Source organism: Ursus arctos, unplaced genomic scaffold (assembly GCF_023065955.2).
Source record: "Ursus arctos isolate Adak ecotype North America unplaced genomic scaffold, UrsArc2.0 scaffold_22, whole genome shotgun sequence".
NCBI lineage: Eukaryota > Metazoa > Chordata > Mammalia > Carnivora > Ursidae > Ursus > Ursus arctos.
In genome coordinates this window covers 33,479,749-33,495,066 of record NW_026622897.1, presented here as the reverse complement: position 1 = coordinate 33,495,066, position 15,318 = coordinate 33,479,749, and the positions used below count along the sequence as shown (strand labels likewise).

General features: G+C 50.0%; 1 protein-coding gene across 10 annotated transcripts in view; it reads right to left on the bottom strand.

Moving 5' to 3' along the window:
- Positions 1–15,318, bottom strand: part of AMOTL1 (angiomotin like 1) — a 146,725-nt gene that overhangs the window by 12,671 nt on the left and 118,736 nt on the right. For all 10 annotated transcript variants that reach the window (XM_048217174.2, XM_048217175.2, XM_044386505.3 and 7 more), the window contains 3 exons: positions 9,276–9,421; positions 5,737–5,886; positions 2,629–2,819 (listed from right to left, as the gene is read on the bottom strand). In XM_048217174.2, coding sequence (XP_048073131.1) covers positions 2,629–2,819; positions 5,737–5,886; positions 9,276–9,421 — 487 coding nt within the window. The remainder of the gene's footprint in view (positions 1–2,628; positions 2,820–5,736; positions 5,887–9,275; positions 9,422–15,318) is intronic.

Genomic DNA, 15,318 nt, shown 5'->3' with positions numbered 1-15,318 from the left:
CAACCAATTTACTTTTGGAAAATTCGCACAAGGCCAGACACCAATTAAAAAATTCATGTTTATGCTGCCAAGGAAGGATAGCAGGAAGAATTAGATCAAAACAACTCAGGAGGTAAACACACGCAGGCTCTCAAAAACATTAACTATATCACACTGGAATCTGTAAAAAGGTTCAAAACCATAAAAAAGGCCCAATCCCTCAAAATGCTGATCAATGGTGCTGAAATGCACCAAGACAGCAAAAGCACTTGGTAAACAAAAATCATTTCTTTAAAAATCATTGCCCAAGAACGTGAGGCATGCATCAGCGGCTGTAAAGTTACAAAGCAAATGGCTGGTCATTTTCACCAGTTCATATGCGGCCATGTAGCATCTAGACAGGAGCTCAGAATTTTGACCTGTCTCAAAAATTCTTCATTTTCCCTATCTCCCTTCCGATCCAAAGAAAAGCAGTGCCAAATTACAGAGGTTTTCTTTGAAAAGAACATGAAGATTGGAGCTAAACACCTGACCTCCTCTGAACTGACTTTCCCCCAAACGGTGGGAAGGAGTGGTCAGGAAGGGGAAGGCAGTTTCCCACAGAATTATTAGATGACCAATAAACACACGTGGAAGCAAAGCAGGGGGGCCTGGGTAAATCCCACAGGACTCCCATTCTTTGCGGGCAACAGACCTGTGTCCCTTGCCGGGAGGATAACGAGCAATGCAGGGCCTGACAGGTGAGTGGCTGAAGGTGGGCTCTGTCCAGTGCCCACCACAGGGGTCTTAGCTTCAGACCCGTTCATTCCCTGACTTCTGATCTGACATTCCAGTCCCATTTGTGCTCTCGGGGCCCAGGATCCCAAGCACACATCTAATCTGATAAAACACCACGAGTGGAGACAAGGATGACACACAAAGGCCCCCAGGTCCAGGTCACGCTTCCAAGGTAACACATTTACACTGCTCCTGGGGCTCTACTGCCCTCTGCCAGGGGACGACGGTGGTTCTCTGCTCCTAACCAGCCAAGAATTACCATTTCCATTTCAGAAATTAGGTAAGTTTTGAAGAACGTCAGTGACACTCAGAAAGGTTTATGCATCATCACACACCCATAGTCGGCAGTAGAGGAAGAAGCCTTGAGTGGGGGTGCCCCGCCTGCCTGTGCAGTGTTCTCTCCATTAAAACCTCACACAGCGAGACAACTCCCAGGGCCATCGTCAACAGCTGGGCGTTAGACCCAATCTGGCAAAAGGCCAAATTCCTCAGTAACTGTATGACTGTCTGGGCTCTTCCTCAAGATAGAGGTGAGTTACTGCCTTAGAAAATAAAAAGCTGAAAAAAACACCTCTCAGCTCTGTAAAAATCCAGGCCTCGCTGTTCTCACCCACAGACAGGAGGACTGACTAGAGGCTGTCATTTCCTCCAACTCTCCCACCGCCACTCTGGGGCTCCGCCACACGACACGGCTCTCGAAAGTCTGTTCCTGCTCCCAGGTCTTGCTCAGAGGGGCTGCTGTGGGCTGCTTCCCCTCACGTAGACACACATAACCAACATGTGAGCACTAGAAATTGATCCCTGGTGGTCATTTTCCACATGAGTTCGCAGGGTCTCTTCAGGTGCAAGCACGCCATGGCGCCCAGTGGAGGCACTGCTCGCTCTCCAAGTTCCTGGGGGGGACCATTGCAGGTACCATTCCTAGGGGTTCTTCTCTACATGAGTAATGAATATGAGAGCCCACAAGACCTCATAGAGTAACCCCACGCCCTCCACCCCAACAAGCCTTCTCTTCCTCATTAAAGACAAAAATAACATGGCGCCCAAAACCTGAGACTGACTACATGATGGGGCTGCATCCAGTGTTTACTCCTTACCTGGGTCAGGTCCCGCCCTCCCAAAGGGTCCAACAACAGCCTGTATCAAAACCAGTTGCGTGGATGTTCCTCTGAGGCTTGAGGATCTCCTCCACCTATACTGACCCTAAACTTTGATAAATCCCAAACAACTGTAAATGAAGTGCCCATGGCATCCATGGGCCCACAGCCAACTGGTGGGGCCGGGAGGCCGAGCAGGAGTGCTGACTGCGGGGTGCACGGCCGCTCAGGACTGCGCACGTGAGCCCCAGCACTCAGGGGAAACCCCCTGCTCATTCGGACAAGAGGATGCTCTAACAGAACTCCTTTGTCAATTATCAAGCAGTCTGAGCTCATTTTTAAAGGGAGGATCAGGCTGTGCACCCACAAAAAGGAAATAATGCAGCAGAGGTAAAAACTGTCAATAGCAACAATTTCAAACCAAAAGAAACCAGGCTTCAGGTCACACGCAGCTCCACGGAACACGAGGGCCCAGCGTACCTCTCTGAGCCTCATTTCTTCATCTGCAAAATGAGGCTACTCACGGTTCCTGTTGGACCCTTTGGGAAGGTGGGATGTGAACCAGGTGAGGAGCGGATACAGGCCCCTCATCTGGTCAGGCCCATGTTTAACGAGGGTTAAATCTCATCTGGCCCATGACACATACGTGCTCTTAAGAAAGAGCACGACACGCACTCGCGCAGCACCACTTCTGAGGAGCACGCGGGGTCCCACGGCACCGAGGTGCTGGCGGTGACTGATCGCAGGCCCCGGGCGCGCCGCAGGCGGGCCTCACCTCTCAGCCGCCGCGGTGGCCGCCGCATTCATGGCAAAGTGTCGGATGGTACTCTCCTCCAGGTACTTCTGCTCCCACTTGGTCATGTCGGCCTCCAGGGCCAGGATCCGCTCCTCCTTCTCCCTCACAAGCTCCATGAGGGCTGGGGCGTTATACTCGGGCATGCCGGCTGGCTGGCCGTTTCCGTGTTTCTGAGAAGCAAGAGAAACACACATCTTGATGCGGGGAAGGGGCAGACCGTATAAACGGGGTGAGCAGATCCCACAGCACACTCCCACCCTGCCCTCATGCACTTGCCCCCTCTCCTAGGGGGACGGGCAAACCCTACAGATCCTACCGCCAAGGAGGATCACCTTCCAAATCCCTCCACCCCTAATTCTCGTGCATCTCTGTGAGACAACCTTATCCCGACGTTAGTGGTGAGAGAACTCCGCTTCTGGGAGGTGGAATGAACTGTTCTATCTGTCTCAGCTACTCAGTGGTAGCCTCAGACCAGGGCCCGTCTGGCCACGCAGCCCTGCAGGCCTAGCAGCAGCTTGCCCCCTGTCCTGCTGTTCACTTAAACCAAAAGCAAAAACAGGACCTAAGTCTTGGCCTGCTGGACTAGGGCATTTTCTGTGGAGTTCAAGAAGATTCCCATTGTTTGCTGCCCCTGAGGCTGGGAGATTAGCATGGAAAGGCAAAGGAAGGGGATTGAGATCCCCCAAAGTGCATGCTCCCCTGGGTGCAAGGCAGTCATCCGGGACACAGAGGAAGGAGGGTCTGCCCCACTGAGGGGCCTGGGAAGCAAATCAGCTACTGCCTATGAAAGCCTTTAATCAACTTTAAAGGGCTACCCAGGGGCGGCTGTGTGGCTCAGTCGTTAAGCGTCTGCCTTTGGCTCAGGGCGTGATCCTGGAGTCCTGGGATCGAGCCCCACATCAGGTTTCTCCGCTGCTTCTTCCTTTCCCACTCCCCCTGCCTGTGTTCCCTTTCTCGCTGGCTGTCTCTCTCTCTGTCAAATGAATAAATACAATCTTTAAAAAATAAAAATAAAATAAATAAAGGGCTACCCAAAGTAAAGTGCTACCAGAAATCTGTGAATGCAAGTCAAGCTCATTTTTCAGCCCCTTCTTTCCATCTGGGTCTGGAAGATAGGAAATAAAGCTGTTGTGGTATTTGGACCACTCGCCAGTGAGGATATTGACATTTCAGATTTCTTCCCTTTTAACTCAGGTATATTATGTCATGTTTTCCAGTGATCACAAACTGCAAACGCAGAGCTGGGTGCCAGGTGAGGGGTGCCTGAACACTTTACCCCGAACCACATCCATTACCCGGAACAACAGTTCGGTGCATGAGATGCACTCACAGAATCTAATCCTACCAGAGAGACCAGAGCAAATGGGCCCGGGGGCTTTCTATAATCCATATGTTTCTGTTCAATTTTTTAAAGCTATAATTACAAATATTCTAGAATCTGGTGGTTGCTTGCCAATAACCAACATTTAAGCAAGAATAGAGCAGAAAGCCCATAACTGTCCTCATCAACCTGTACAGAAAGCCACTGACCCCCTCTGCCTAGGCACTGACCTCAGGCAGAGGGACAAATGAACCAGTCCATTGAGATGAGAAGCTCCCCTGCTGTTAGAAACCTTCCAAGAAAAAGACCCCACAGCCTGGCTAAGCGGCCATCTATGCCTATCATGTCCTGTCTCACTCCCATGTGATGGCATCTCAGCTGGCACATTTCTGCAAAATCCTCTCGGCCTCACATGAGATCATGGCACCTCGTCACAGGGCCCCTGATTCAGGTCATTAGAGTTACTTAAATAAAAGCATGAATTTCCAGATGGACCAGAAGTCCAGAGACAGACTCACCCTTCCTACAAGTTAGCAACTAAGCCAAGATGGTGGGAGGCCGGGTGGGTTCCTTAATTTTCTGGGCAATCTCACTAACATCTCCTTCCCTAGCCAAGTACACACACCCAGAGTGAAATGTGTGTGCCTGCCATGAGAAAGAGCTGAACTGGCCTGAGCAGATGCTTTCAAGTGTACTCAAGAATTCCAACCACAACCACTACACTCTATCCAGTAGATAATTCCATGGAGCCCTGCCTTGCATTTCCCTGCTTCCCAACTTAGAGCACACCCTTCCCCAGCTGCACAGAGGGCTTTGCCCATTGCACTGGCTGATGACACACAAGCCCCGGGCTCTGTCTGGAGCCAGGAGCCTTTGACCAGTGTATAATGAAGCCCAGCCCAGTGGCTGAGCTTTCCTTGCTGAGGCACACATGGACCCGGGCTAGGGTGTGTAACTCTAAGCTTTCAGCGGCTAAGTTATATTGACAGCTGTTAGTAGTAGAAAGGAGAAAAGGCAAAAGAACTAGGAGCTTATGGCCAATATTAAATCCTAGGCATAGTCCTGAACTCCTTCCTCTCCTTTATCTCTGAAAACTCACTGATGATCACACCCGACTCATTTCACTCTTTTGCTAGCTCCCGCATGGAATCCCACTTCGTGACACCCTAGACGACAACAACAGCCTTCAGGCTGGCCCCCTGGTCTTCCACACTCACCCCTTCAGCCCCTCCTGACACCATGAGACGGCTCTTTCTCTGATCCACTGTACAATGTTATTCTCCAGCTTAGAAAGCTCCCACTCATTGGTTCTCTGTTGACTATAGCAACAACGTGACCAGATGCCTTCCACCAGCTGGCCTCTGCTTCCTCAGCAGCCACCTCACTGTGCATTCTCCCCTAGCTAGCTGCATCCGGCCACCTGGAAGGCACCATGCTGTTCTGTACCTCTCTCCCTACGCAAAGTCCTCCGCTACCTCTGATGTTCGTCCCCCAGAATGTCCAATCTACTCATCTTTCAAAGTCCAATTCAACTGTCCTCCCCTATGAAGCTGTCTACAGTCCCCTGTGCCCAGCCCCCGGCAGTCAGCACTTTCTCTCTTTAAGAACTTTTGTCACTGCAACGAGTGGACTGCCTGGTTCCTCCACTGGCCGCAACAATGCTACGTTGGGGACAGGGAGTTCTCATTCCCCTCTGAGTCCACAATGCACAGTGTGCAGCCTGAACCACAGCGGGGTGCTGGAGGAATGTGTGGCCCCGACCTCACCTGCTGGGTCCTCAGCGCATCCAGCTCTCTCTCCAGCCAGGTCCGCAGTCTCCGCTCCATCTGTTCTCGCTTCTCACACGCAGACTGCAGCTGGCTCAGGGCCTGCTGGAGCTTCTCCACCTTCTCCACGTAGGCTTGCTTCTCTCGTAACTGAGCAGAGGACAGTGAAGATGAGCGGAGAACTTAGACAGGCATTTCTCAAAGCTGGGGTGGAGGGGGGTGAGTGGGGGGATCAGATAACCTGGGGATCCTGTTTGAACTACAAATGCACGGACCTTCCCTGATGCCATCCCTCTGCTGGGCTGGGACAGGAAGGATTGACACAAAGGCCCCCAGTTACACCTAGAACAGCTGGGATCTTGGAATGAGAGACCCCTACCAGGGCAGGTACTTTCAGCCATGTGCCCAGCTCTGAGCTCCATCTTTGGTGACTGCCTTAACATGACAGCATTTGCAGACGTTGAAAATGAAGTGAGTAAAGAGTTTTTAAGGCCACAAGGAAACGGTTACTCTATAACATTAAGTAAAAAACCCAGAATCAAAAATTATATACATGCTCACAGCTCTGCCTCTCTGCCTATCATCTACGCATGAAAAAAGACTGGAAGGAAAGACTTAAAAGCATCACCCATGTTTATCTGTATTGCACAATAGGAATTTCTCATCTTCCTTATTCTCTCCTGAATTTTTCAAGTCTTCTATAACTGGAAATTACTATCACGGAGAAATTGTAGGTGTATGTACACATCTGTGTGTGAATAAAGATAAAATTTCCTGCTGCAGGTTATTTGTGGAGAAACTTTCTCCTAAGACTTCTGAGCCCTTTCTGGAGGAATAGTGGACTGTCTTGGAGAGAGGAAGGGCACGATGAACACTCAACCAACCACCATAACTGAGGAGATGGAAACTGAGGTAAAAAGGATTTATGGAAATGCCACATCAGGCTTGGATTTAGAATCACAATCCACGTCAACTCTCACTCCCAGACTTTGTTTTCCTCCAATTAGGAGTCTGGCTCACGTCCATAAATCGCAGGCCCCTTTCTAACTTTCTGGGAATCAGCTCATGCCAAACACCAGGCTGAGGCGTTGACTCGATCTGGTCGTGGGTGAGAAACCAGAGGGTAGGTCCTGCCTGCACCTGGGTGCTCTGATGCCTCGCAGGTGATTCAGAGCCTGAGCTCAGCCCACAAGTGCACTGGCAAGCTGGAACATGCTAGTGATTGAAGAGCCTGCTGCGAACAGTGGTTTCTCCCTTCGCAGGCAGCACCGTAGGGAGCTACGCCTACATCCTGCCACAGCCACTGGGTAAGACGGAGGTGTTCTGCCCTTGGTTGGGGGAGGGACAGCAATCTTACAGCCCTCTCTAAACCCGCTCTTGGCATCATTTCCCATCTGGCCCTTCCATTCACTGTGCTTTTGATGACTTGATTCAGTTGGGTAGACATTTGAGGACCTACTAACTGTAGGTTCCTGTGCTGGAAGCCGATTCAGCTGAGAAAACATTTTGTGAGTCCCGTTCACACACTACTTACCCCATTCTACACTCTATATACAGTTTTCTGGGTGTGCGGCCATTAGAACAGAAGGGCCATGAGATCTGTGCATTTCAGTCCCTGCTGGGCTGAGGCACACGGTGTGTCCCCAGGGCCTGCAACAGTACTCAGCATCCAGTAGGTACTCAAGAAATATTTGTTGAATGGGGAGAATTCTTATTCCTCATCAACTACAAGATCCTTGAAGGCATGGCTCTGTCTCATTCACCTTTGTCTCAGCCTTTAGTCTAGCAAGGAGTGTATTAGAATGGATGATTAAGAATAACAGTTCACATCAGCCAACATTTTTGAAGCTCCTCCATGCCAAGCACTGTGCTTTATATGCAATGATCGCATTGAATCGTCCCGATGACAGTAAAGGCACAGCTCCTTCGTTATCTCCATCTAAGAGAGAGAACCGAAGAGCTTACATGACCTGCTCAAGGTCACACACTGACACATGCCAGCGTCAGGATTCTATTTCGTAGTCTGGCCATGGAGTCCGAGCCCTTAGCCTTCATGGGCAGTCAGGGGAGGCATTCCGTATGAGCGATCTGAACTGAATTAAGATCCCTCAAAAGATTAATAACAACAGGGAGTGATACTGAAAGCAGACAAAAGAGAGATTTTGGAGAAGCTACACACAATCAAAGATCATCTAGAATGACGAGAAGATGCACCACAGTAGTGATTATAAAAAAACCTGTCTTTAAGGAGCTCGCAATTAACTTCTACTTTATGAGAAATATTAAAAGATTTTTAAAATTATAATTTTCCTTGGCTCTACACATGGAGAGGGAGCCTAAGTAAGTAATTTCAGTTACAATCATAATGAGGAGTCCTGGCCTCCCATCCTCAAAGCAGACCTTGTGTCCTTTAGGGGTTAAGGTCGCTTTCTGTGCCAGACGTACGTCCTGGTGAACGAGTTCCACAGTGGTGACTGGGGCGATCCTCGGGGGCTGTTGCTTGGGTCCTCACGCAGTTCCCGGAGAGGACTTGTGGGTTTAAAAGGCTTCTAGCGGACAAGACCTTTGTTGACTTAACAACCTTCCCGTTCGCTGTTTGAACTGCGATGCGGAATTTGCCGGGACACCTGAGTGACCCGGCATCAGGAGAGGTCTTCTGAAGGAGTCGCTTTTCATTTTCGACAACAGTTGGATTAGTGACGACCCTGTATGCTGGGTGCCAAGCACCAAGGCCAGTACTTTGCATGGAATATCTCACTTATGACTCCTCCAGACTCTGAGTGTCTACTTTCAGCCGTGGCTCTGCTCAGGGCAGGCCCCATACCCAGAGGGCTTGCTGCCGCAGGGGCCTGGCAGGTGCGGGGCAGCAGGCTCCTGCCCTCCTGCCCAGGCCACTCCTCCTTTTTTGCCGCCGTGTCTGCAGCCTGAATCCCCTAGCCTGAACCTTGGAAACGGTCGATCTCCGTCCACAGTCAGGCTTCATGGCGAAGTCTACTCATAAAATGCCATCTAAAGGGTTGATTTCATCAGAAACCACTAAATCCATACTGCTGGAGAGGGAGCAAACTTTCCTGGACTAGGGGAGTCACTGCCCAGCTGAGCTGACTTCTGGAAACCGGAGACCGGTTTGCTGAATGCCACGCCAACTCCACCCCATCAGAAGACTTCTGCCTTTTTTTAAATGCAATCAAGAGCCCAAAGACAGAGCAGATAAACTATTTTAAAAAAACAAAAAAACTGTTAGTGTCTTCTCTATAGGCACCAGTGGTTTCCAGTCCTTCCATTTGTTTCCAGCCCTGGACACTTGCCAACCAATGGGCTGAGGCCGGGTTTTGGGCGGAAAGTGAACTCTTTCACGGCTGTCTCTCCTACTTTGCCCGGCTCTGGGCTGGATAAACTCTGTTGGTATTCATTTTTATTTGGGAGGCCTCCTGCACCCCTCCCCTTGACTCAAAGCCTTGGAACTGGCTCCGGTGAGGGGTGCTGGTTAGGAAAAGGAAGTGGAGGCCCTTTGGGCTCTGCCCCCACCCACATCTCACCTCCTCCTCCAGCTTGATGACCCTGGCCTGGGCGTTGCTCAGAGCCTGGTCCAGGATCTCAATGTGTCTCCGGTGGTCCTCACTGGCGGTCCGCACTGCCGCTAACTCCATTTCCAACTTCTCCTTCTCCTTCAGGAATTCTTTGTCTAGAAGGGAGACAAGAACAAAACTACCTCTATCAGAAAGCATTCACCCTCTGGGCTCACGGCCAGTCTACATCTGGCAAGGATTAGAAATAAAAAGCATGCAGAGAGTGGAGGGTCGAATTACTGCTTTTGCTCCCTCTTAATAGCGGTGATGTGTGAGGTAAGGATTTGCTCAAAAAACAATGTTAACTCTCGATACATTCCAGGTCACAGTTCCAGAGACGAACGGGACACCAAGAACTAGTGACCCTATATTCTCCATAACTCACTTCTGCACATTCATGCTTCATGTTAACCTTTACCTACGATTTCATTCTAGCTCACAACTTGCCCTGCTACCGTCCTCCGAACCCGTGATGAAAGGGCAGGCAGGACTAACGATGCTAATATTCTCATTCACGGAAATATAAACCAAGGGCTAGAGGGTTCAGCTCTTTGCTGAAGCCAGACAGCAGAGGGGAGCCCCAACCCAGGCCTCCAATCCTGGGCTGGATCCTCTTTCCATATGACAGGCCCTGCACACCTTCTCCTAGTTCTGTTCAAGAGGGGAAAGGGTATTGCTTTGGATTTAGGGACACTGCTCTGGATTTAGGAAATGGCTTTCCTCTCATTCAATGACAGCGTAACCGATGGCGATCACGCTCTCTTGGCCCGTGGGGAGCAAAGGCGGCGACGCATTCAGCAGCTTCCATGCGGCCTTCCTGTAGACTAAACACCACCTTAGTTTGAGCAGGGATGGCCTATGGTGTCATGGAATCAGTATTACCTATCAAGGATATTTTTCCTGTTAACAAAAGCAATACATTTTATTTTAAAAATAAATTAGAATATTTAGTCATGTTGCTCATAACATGGAAAAACTTGAATGGACTCAATGTGCAAGATTGTACACCCTACGCCAGACCGCGCTGCAGCCATTAAAATTAAGTAAGAGAATAGGGGAGCCTGGGTGGCTCGGTCGGCTAAGCATCCAATTCTTGGTTTCAGCTCAGGTCATGATCTCAGGGTTGTGGAATTGAGTCCCGCATTGGGCTCCATGCTCGGCACAGAGTCTGCTTGAACTTCTTTCCTTTCCTCTCCATCTGCCCCTCCCAAATAAGTAAATAAAATCTTAAAAATAAATATAAAGAAAGAAAGAAAAAAAGAAAGAAAGAAAGAAAGAAAGAAAGAAGAGAAAGAAGAGAAAAAAAGAAAAGGAAAGGAAAGGAAGGAAAAGAAAGAAAAGAAAAGAAAGCAAAGAAAGAAACAAGAGAATGTTGGTGACATGGGGAAAAAAACTTCATTACTGAAAAAAAAATTGGTTACATAAACTGTGTGTACACTATTCCATCGTTGTCAAACACAAGGCATATAATTACAACAACAGCGGCAGCAGCAAGAGTTAGAGGTAGATTTCTACGGCCCACACCAGTCGAATGCCTCCGACGGGTTATGAGAATCCTTCGGCAACTCACCCTGCAACACAGAGAACCACAATCTAGAAGCTCCGCCAGCCGTGCCAGTGGCTCCATTCATTCATATTTCCTTGTAGAGTCACCCATGAATTTAACAGAGTTATCAAACATTAAGGACCAGCCCTGTGGGCACTGAACCAATGGAAGGAATGCTATGCTTTAAGGAGCAGGAAATGTGCTTTTGAATACAGGGCCTGAGAATAAAAAAGACACTTTAAGCCTGCAAATACCCACTAACAAACAATTTTCGAGCCAGAAGGGATCATAGGAAATATCCCCCTCCAGTTCCACCCCTGTTGCTTTATGAGTGAGAAGAGGAAAGCCCAGGAGCGAAGGCACTTGTCCAAGGTCCCCCTGCCAGCTGGCGCAGAGCCAGGGCCAGAAACCGGGTCCCTGATGTCCTAGCACAATGTCCTTCCCCCTGGACTGCACTGCCCCTGCATCGTGAGGTCATGTCGACGGGATCTGAGTGCAAATGCAACAGTGTCAGAACTGACAGACTGAGTAGCCTTGTACAGCTCAACTGCAGATTTACTATCTAGAAACAATGGCACCCCCTGGAAACAAAATGAGGCCACCAAGATCCTGACCCTGAACACAGACTTACTTTTGGGCTATTTGTGTGCCTCGCTGCAAGCACCTACTGTCCTCCCTACTTCTCCCTTTCAGTGGCATTCGAGATGCTGCCTCTGAAACCTCTTTCCTAATCCGTGGAGAATGGCCATGTGAAAGGCCTCAACAAATGGGTCAGTAGCAGCGCACTGGCTCTGCGCCCCACCATCCACAGCCCTGAGAGTCCCAGAGCATTTCACCAGGCAGAGTCAATGACATTTGAACAACTAGCTCCACAGGTTTGGACAACATCTCAACAGGCATGGTGCCCAGGGGCCTTGTCCGGGCTCTGGAGGGCACCCAGGAGTTACTCAGCATGCTTGGGAATGAACCACTGGATTCCAAAGCCTCTGCCTGCTTATCAACCTAAGCGTAAAAGTTATTCTCTTTGTTGAGGGCAGCAAAGGACACATTGATTTTGACCAGAAGAGAGTAAAATGATAGACCAAGCTCAAGACCAGAGACACGATCAGGGCTTCTTGAGTTCTGCGAATTGATGATTGCAATTATTTCTGTCACAATGACAGCTATTTATAGACTTCTGAATTAAATATCCCTCCACTCCAACATGCACATGCACACGTGCGCCCATACACACACCCTGGATTCCAGCATTTGCTATTTCCTTAATATCATACTGTGGCTAAAGCATGCAGCTCCACATCAGAAAGAACCGGATTCAAATCCCAAGTTCACCACTTTCCAGCTACAAGGTCTCTGGCGTGGTTCACCTCTCTGAAACTCAGCACCCTCATCTTTTTTTTTTTTTTTAAGATTTTATTGATTTATTAACACAGAGAGAGAGACAGCCAGTGAGAGAGGGAACACAGGCAGGGGGAGTGGGAGAGGAAGAAGCAGGCTCCCAGCGGAGGATCCCGATGTGGGGCTGGATCCCAGGACTCTGTGATCACACCCTGAGCCGAAGGCAGACGCTTAAAGACTGAGCCACCCAGGCGCCCCCTCAGCTCCCTCATCTAATCCAGTTTAATTTAATCTCACTACCGAATAAGAAAGAGAACATCTACATCACAGTGCTGTTTGATGACTCTGTTGATGGAGATGAGACAATATAAAGCATAAAGACCCTATGGGGCACCTGGGTGGCTCAGATGGTAAAGCGGCTGCCTTAGGCTCAGGTCATGATCATGATCTCCAGGTCCTGGGATCGAGCCCCATGTCAGGCTCTCAGCTCAGCAGGGAGTCTGCTTCTCCCTCTCCCTCTGCCTGTCCCCCTGCTTGTGCTGTCTCTGTCTCACTCTCTCAAATTAATAAATAAAATCTTAAAAAAAAAAAAAAGACCTGAATATCCTAGATATCATTTTGGTCATTAATGATTCCCTGAGCCTAGAACAGTGCCTGGCTCAATACTGTTGAATGAATGGATGACTCTCTACTGAGCCAAGCTCACCACTAACTGTATAGTACACAGTAGTTCTTGTTAGCTGCTAGGTGTTTCCTGATAGCCTTTGTCACACAGCTGCCACTCTGCTCCTGAAGTCACCACTCATCAGAAGGCTGGGACTGACCACGACTGGACCACCCCCAGATCCCTCCTGCTCAGGCTCCCTGAACCTCAGTGTACATCATGGGACAAAGATGTGGGTGTTGAAAGAAGACTCCATGAGTTCTGGACAGCTTTGCAGTCCTCTGAAATTCACGGGTGGCAACCTCTCTGTTGTGAGTTTGGAAATGACCTTGGGCTTCAGCCTGCAGCAACATCACCTAGTATCACTCACACTGGCTCAGCACCTCCTGTGCAGTGATAGGAAGTAGTGCTCTCCATGGCGAAATTGTAAAAACAATGTTCAGAACAGTAGCAACAGTAACAAAACCTGCTCGTATTTGTTGACAAGTACCGTGTTCCAAGAATGGTGTCTTTGTTCCTTTTAATTATTCCCTTTCTTCTCAGTTTACTGGGTGAGGTGGGCACCGCTATTATCTCCACTTTCCCACCGAGGAAAATGACCCCGGGGTTAAGTCACACGTGCAGAGAAGTAGGAGTGCGGCATCAATGGCAGAGCCAGAACCTGCCTCGCTGCCGCTCTGACTCCCTGGGCAAGCAGGCCGGGAGCAGCACCACAGAATTAGAGAAGCAGAAAGGGAACGAGAGCTCCACGTGCTCATTACTGCTGAGACTTAAGTATCTCACGGGCCCTGTCATGTGGCTCCAGACACGGCAATCACATCCACACGTGTATCCGTGTACGAATACTAACGAAGCATCTAGTACGTGGAGGCATCAGAGAGTATGTGAAAAGCTTGGTTCTCGAAGCAAACTGCCTGGCTTCATGTCCAGCTCCACCGCTCACACTCTGCGACCCTGGAAGGAAACGCGCCTCTTCGTGCTTCAGCTTCCTTGCCTTTAAAGTGACGATCACAACAGTCCCTCCCTGAAAGACGCATATGGGAGGTGCCCAGTACCGTCAACTATGACCATGCCGTGGTTCTTGTTGGGGTTCCTAAAAGCATGATCAATTCTGGGGCTGCAAGATAAGTGGGTCACGGCATTCTGCTCTCAGTCGGGCAGGAAGAGAGCAAGGACACACGCAGAGCCAATGTGACGAGTCGCTCTAACCTGCTTGCGCAGGTGCTGTGAGAACACGGAGAGGACATCTAATGGAGGCTAGCGTGTGAGGGGGGGTGGCCGTCACAGCAGTGAGCCTGTGGGCCGGGGGCTGTGGCCCCAGAGACACAGGACAGAGGTATGCCAGAGCCATTCTCAATGGGCATCTCTTGGGAGACGCCAAGGGAGAGTCCCAGGGGTGAAATCACGGCATAAGAAGGTCCCTTCAGCTTATTATTAGCTAAGCCCCTTGGGATAGCTCAAGAAAGACCAGCCTCACGCTGAAGTTTTGGTTGGGCTCCAACGTATATACTGAGAATTCCTAGAACAGGCAAGTTGACACAGGAGAACTCTTGCCCAGAACGGTCTGTTTACTCAGTGGATATGAATTACCCCGAACTGCGTGGGGCAGGGGGTTGTTTAGCCGATGGCTCCGGTCCCATTTACACAGAGGATGTCTGCTCATACACTGTTTACTCTGGAAACCACAGCGGTGGCATTGCTCTGTAGCCAGGCCGACCTGGCTTGATTCCGGCACCTTCGCACAGCGGTTCACCTTGGACACATGAGAGGTGCGGGACTCCATCTCCTCAGATGGAACTCAGGAGATCGACTGCACGACTGATGGGAGGTTCAGAATGACCCACGGTAAGATACCTACCGTGGCACTTGGCCCACAGCAGACGTTCCACAGAGAACAGCAAGAGCAGACACAATACTGGGGGCTTACCATGTCTCAGGCACCGTGCCTTGACCTGTATAACAGAACCTCATTTTGAGCCTCACAACGACTCCATGTGACAACTGAGAAAAGCGAAGTGAGCTATGACCCTCATGCGGGTCAGACGGTGGTGCTTCTGTGTCATCACGCACAGGCTAGCCTCTTTCCTGAGGAAAGAGCAAGAGTGGGTGGAAAGAGAACGGGCCCAGGAATTCAAGGATGCTCCCTTTCCATCTTGCCTTTCCTGCCAGTTCCAGGGAGCGTCCAGAGTGGCCAGTCTGTGGAAACCGTCTGCACGTATGCTCTGAGTGCCAAGCTCGACTGCCAGCTGAAGCATGGGATGATGGGTCCCAGCCACCTCTGTGGAGGAGTCCCGGGGACGGAGACTGGGTGTGGGGTCGGACCGTGGGGCTATCGGGGCCCCGTGTGCCACACAGCTTGTTTTTAACGCAGGGCTCCAACCTACAGCTGGAGTTCGTGAGGAAGCAAAGCTGTGACCTGGCTCTTCTCAAGTACGTATCAACTTCTAGGTTTTCCTGAGATAATG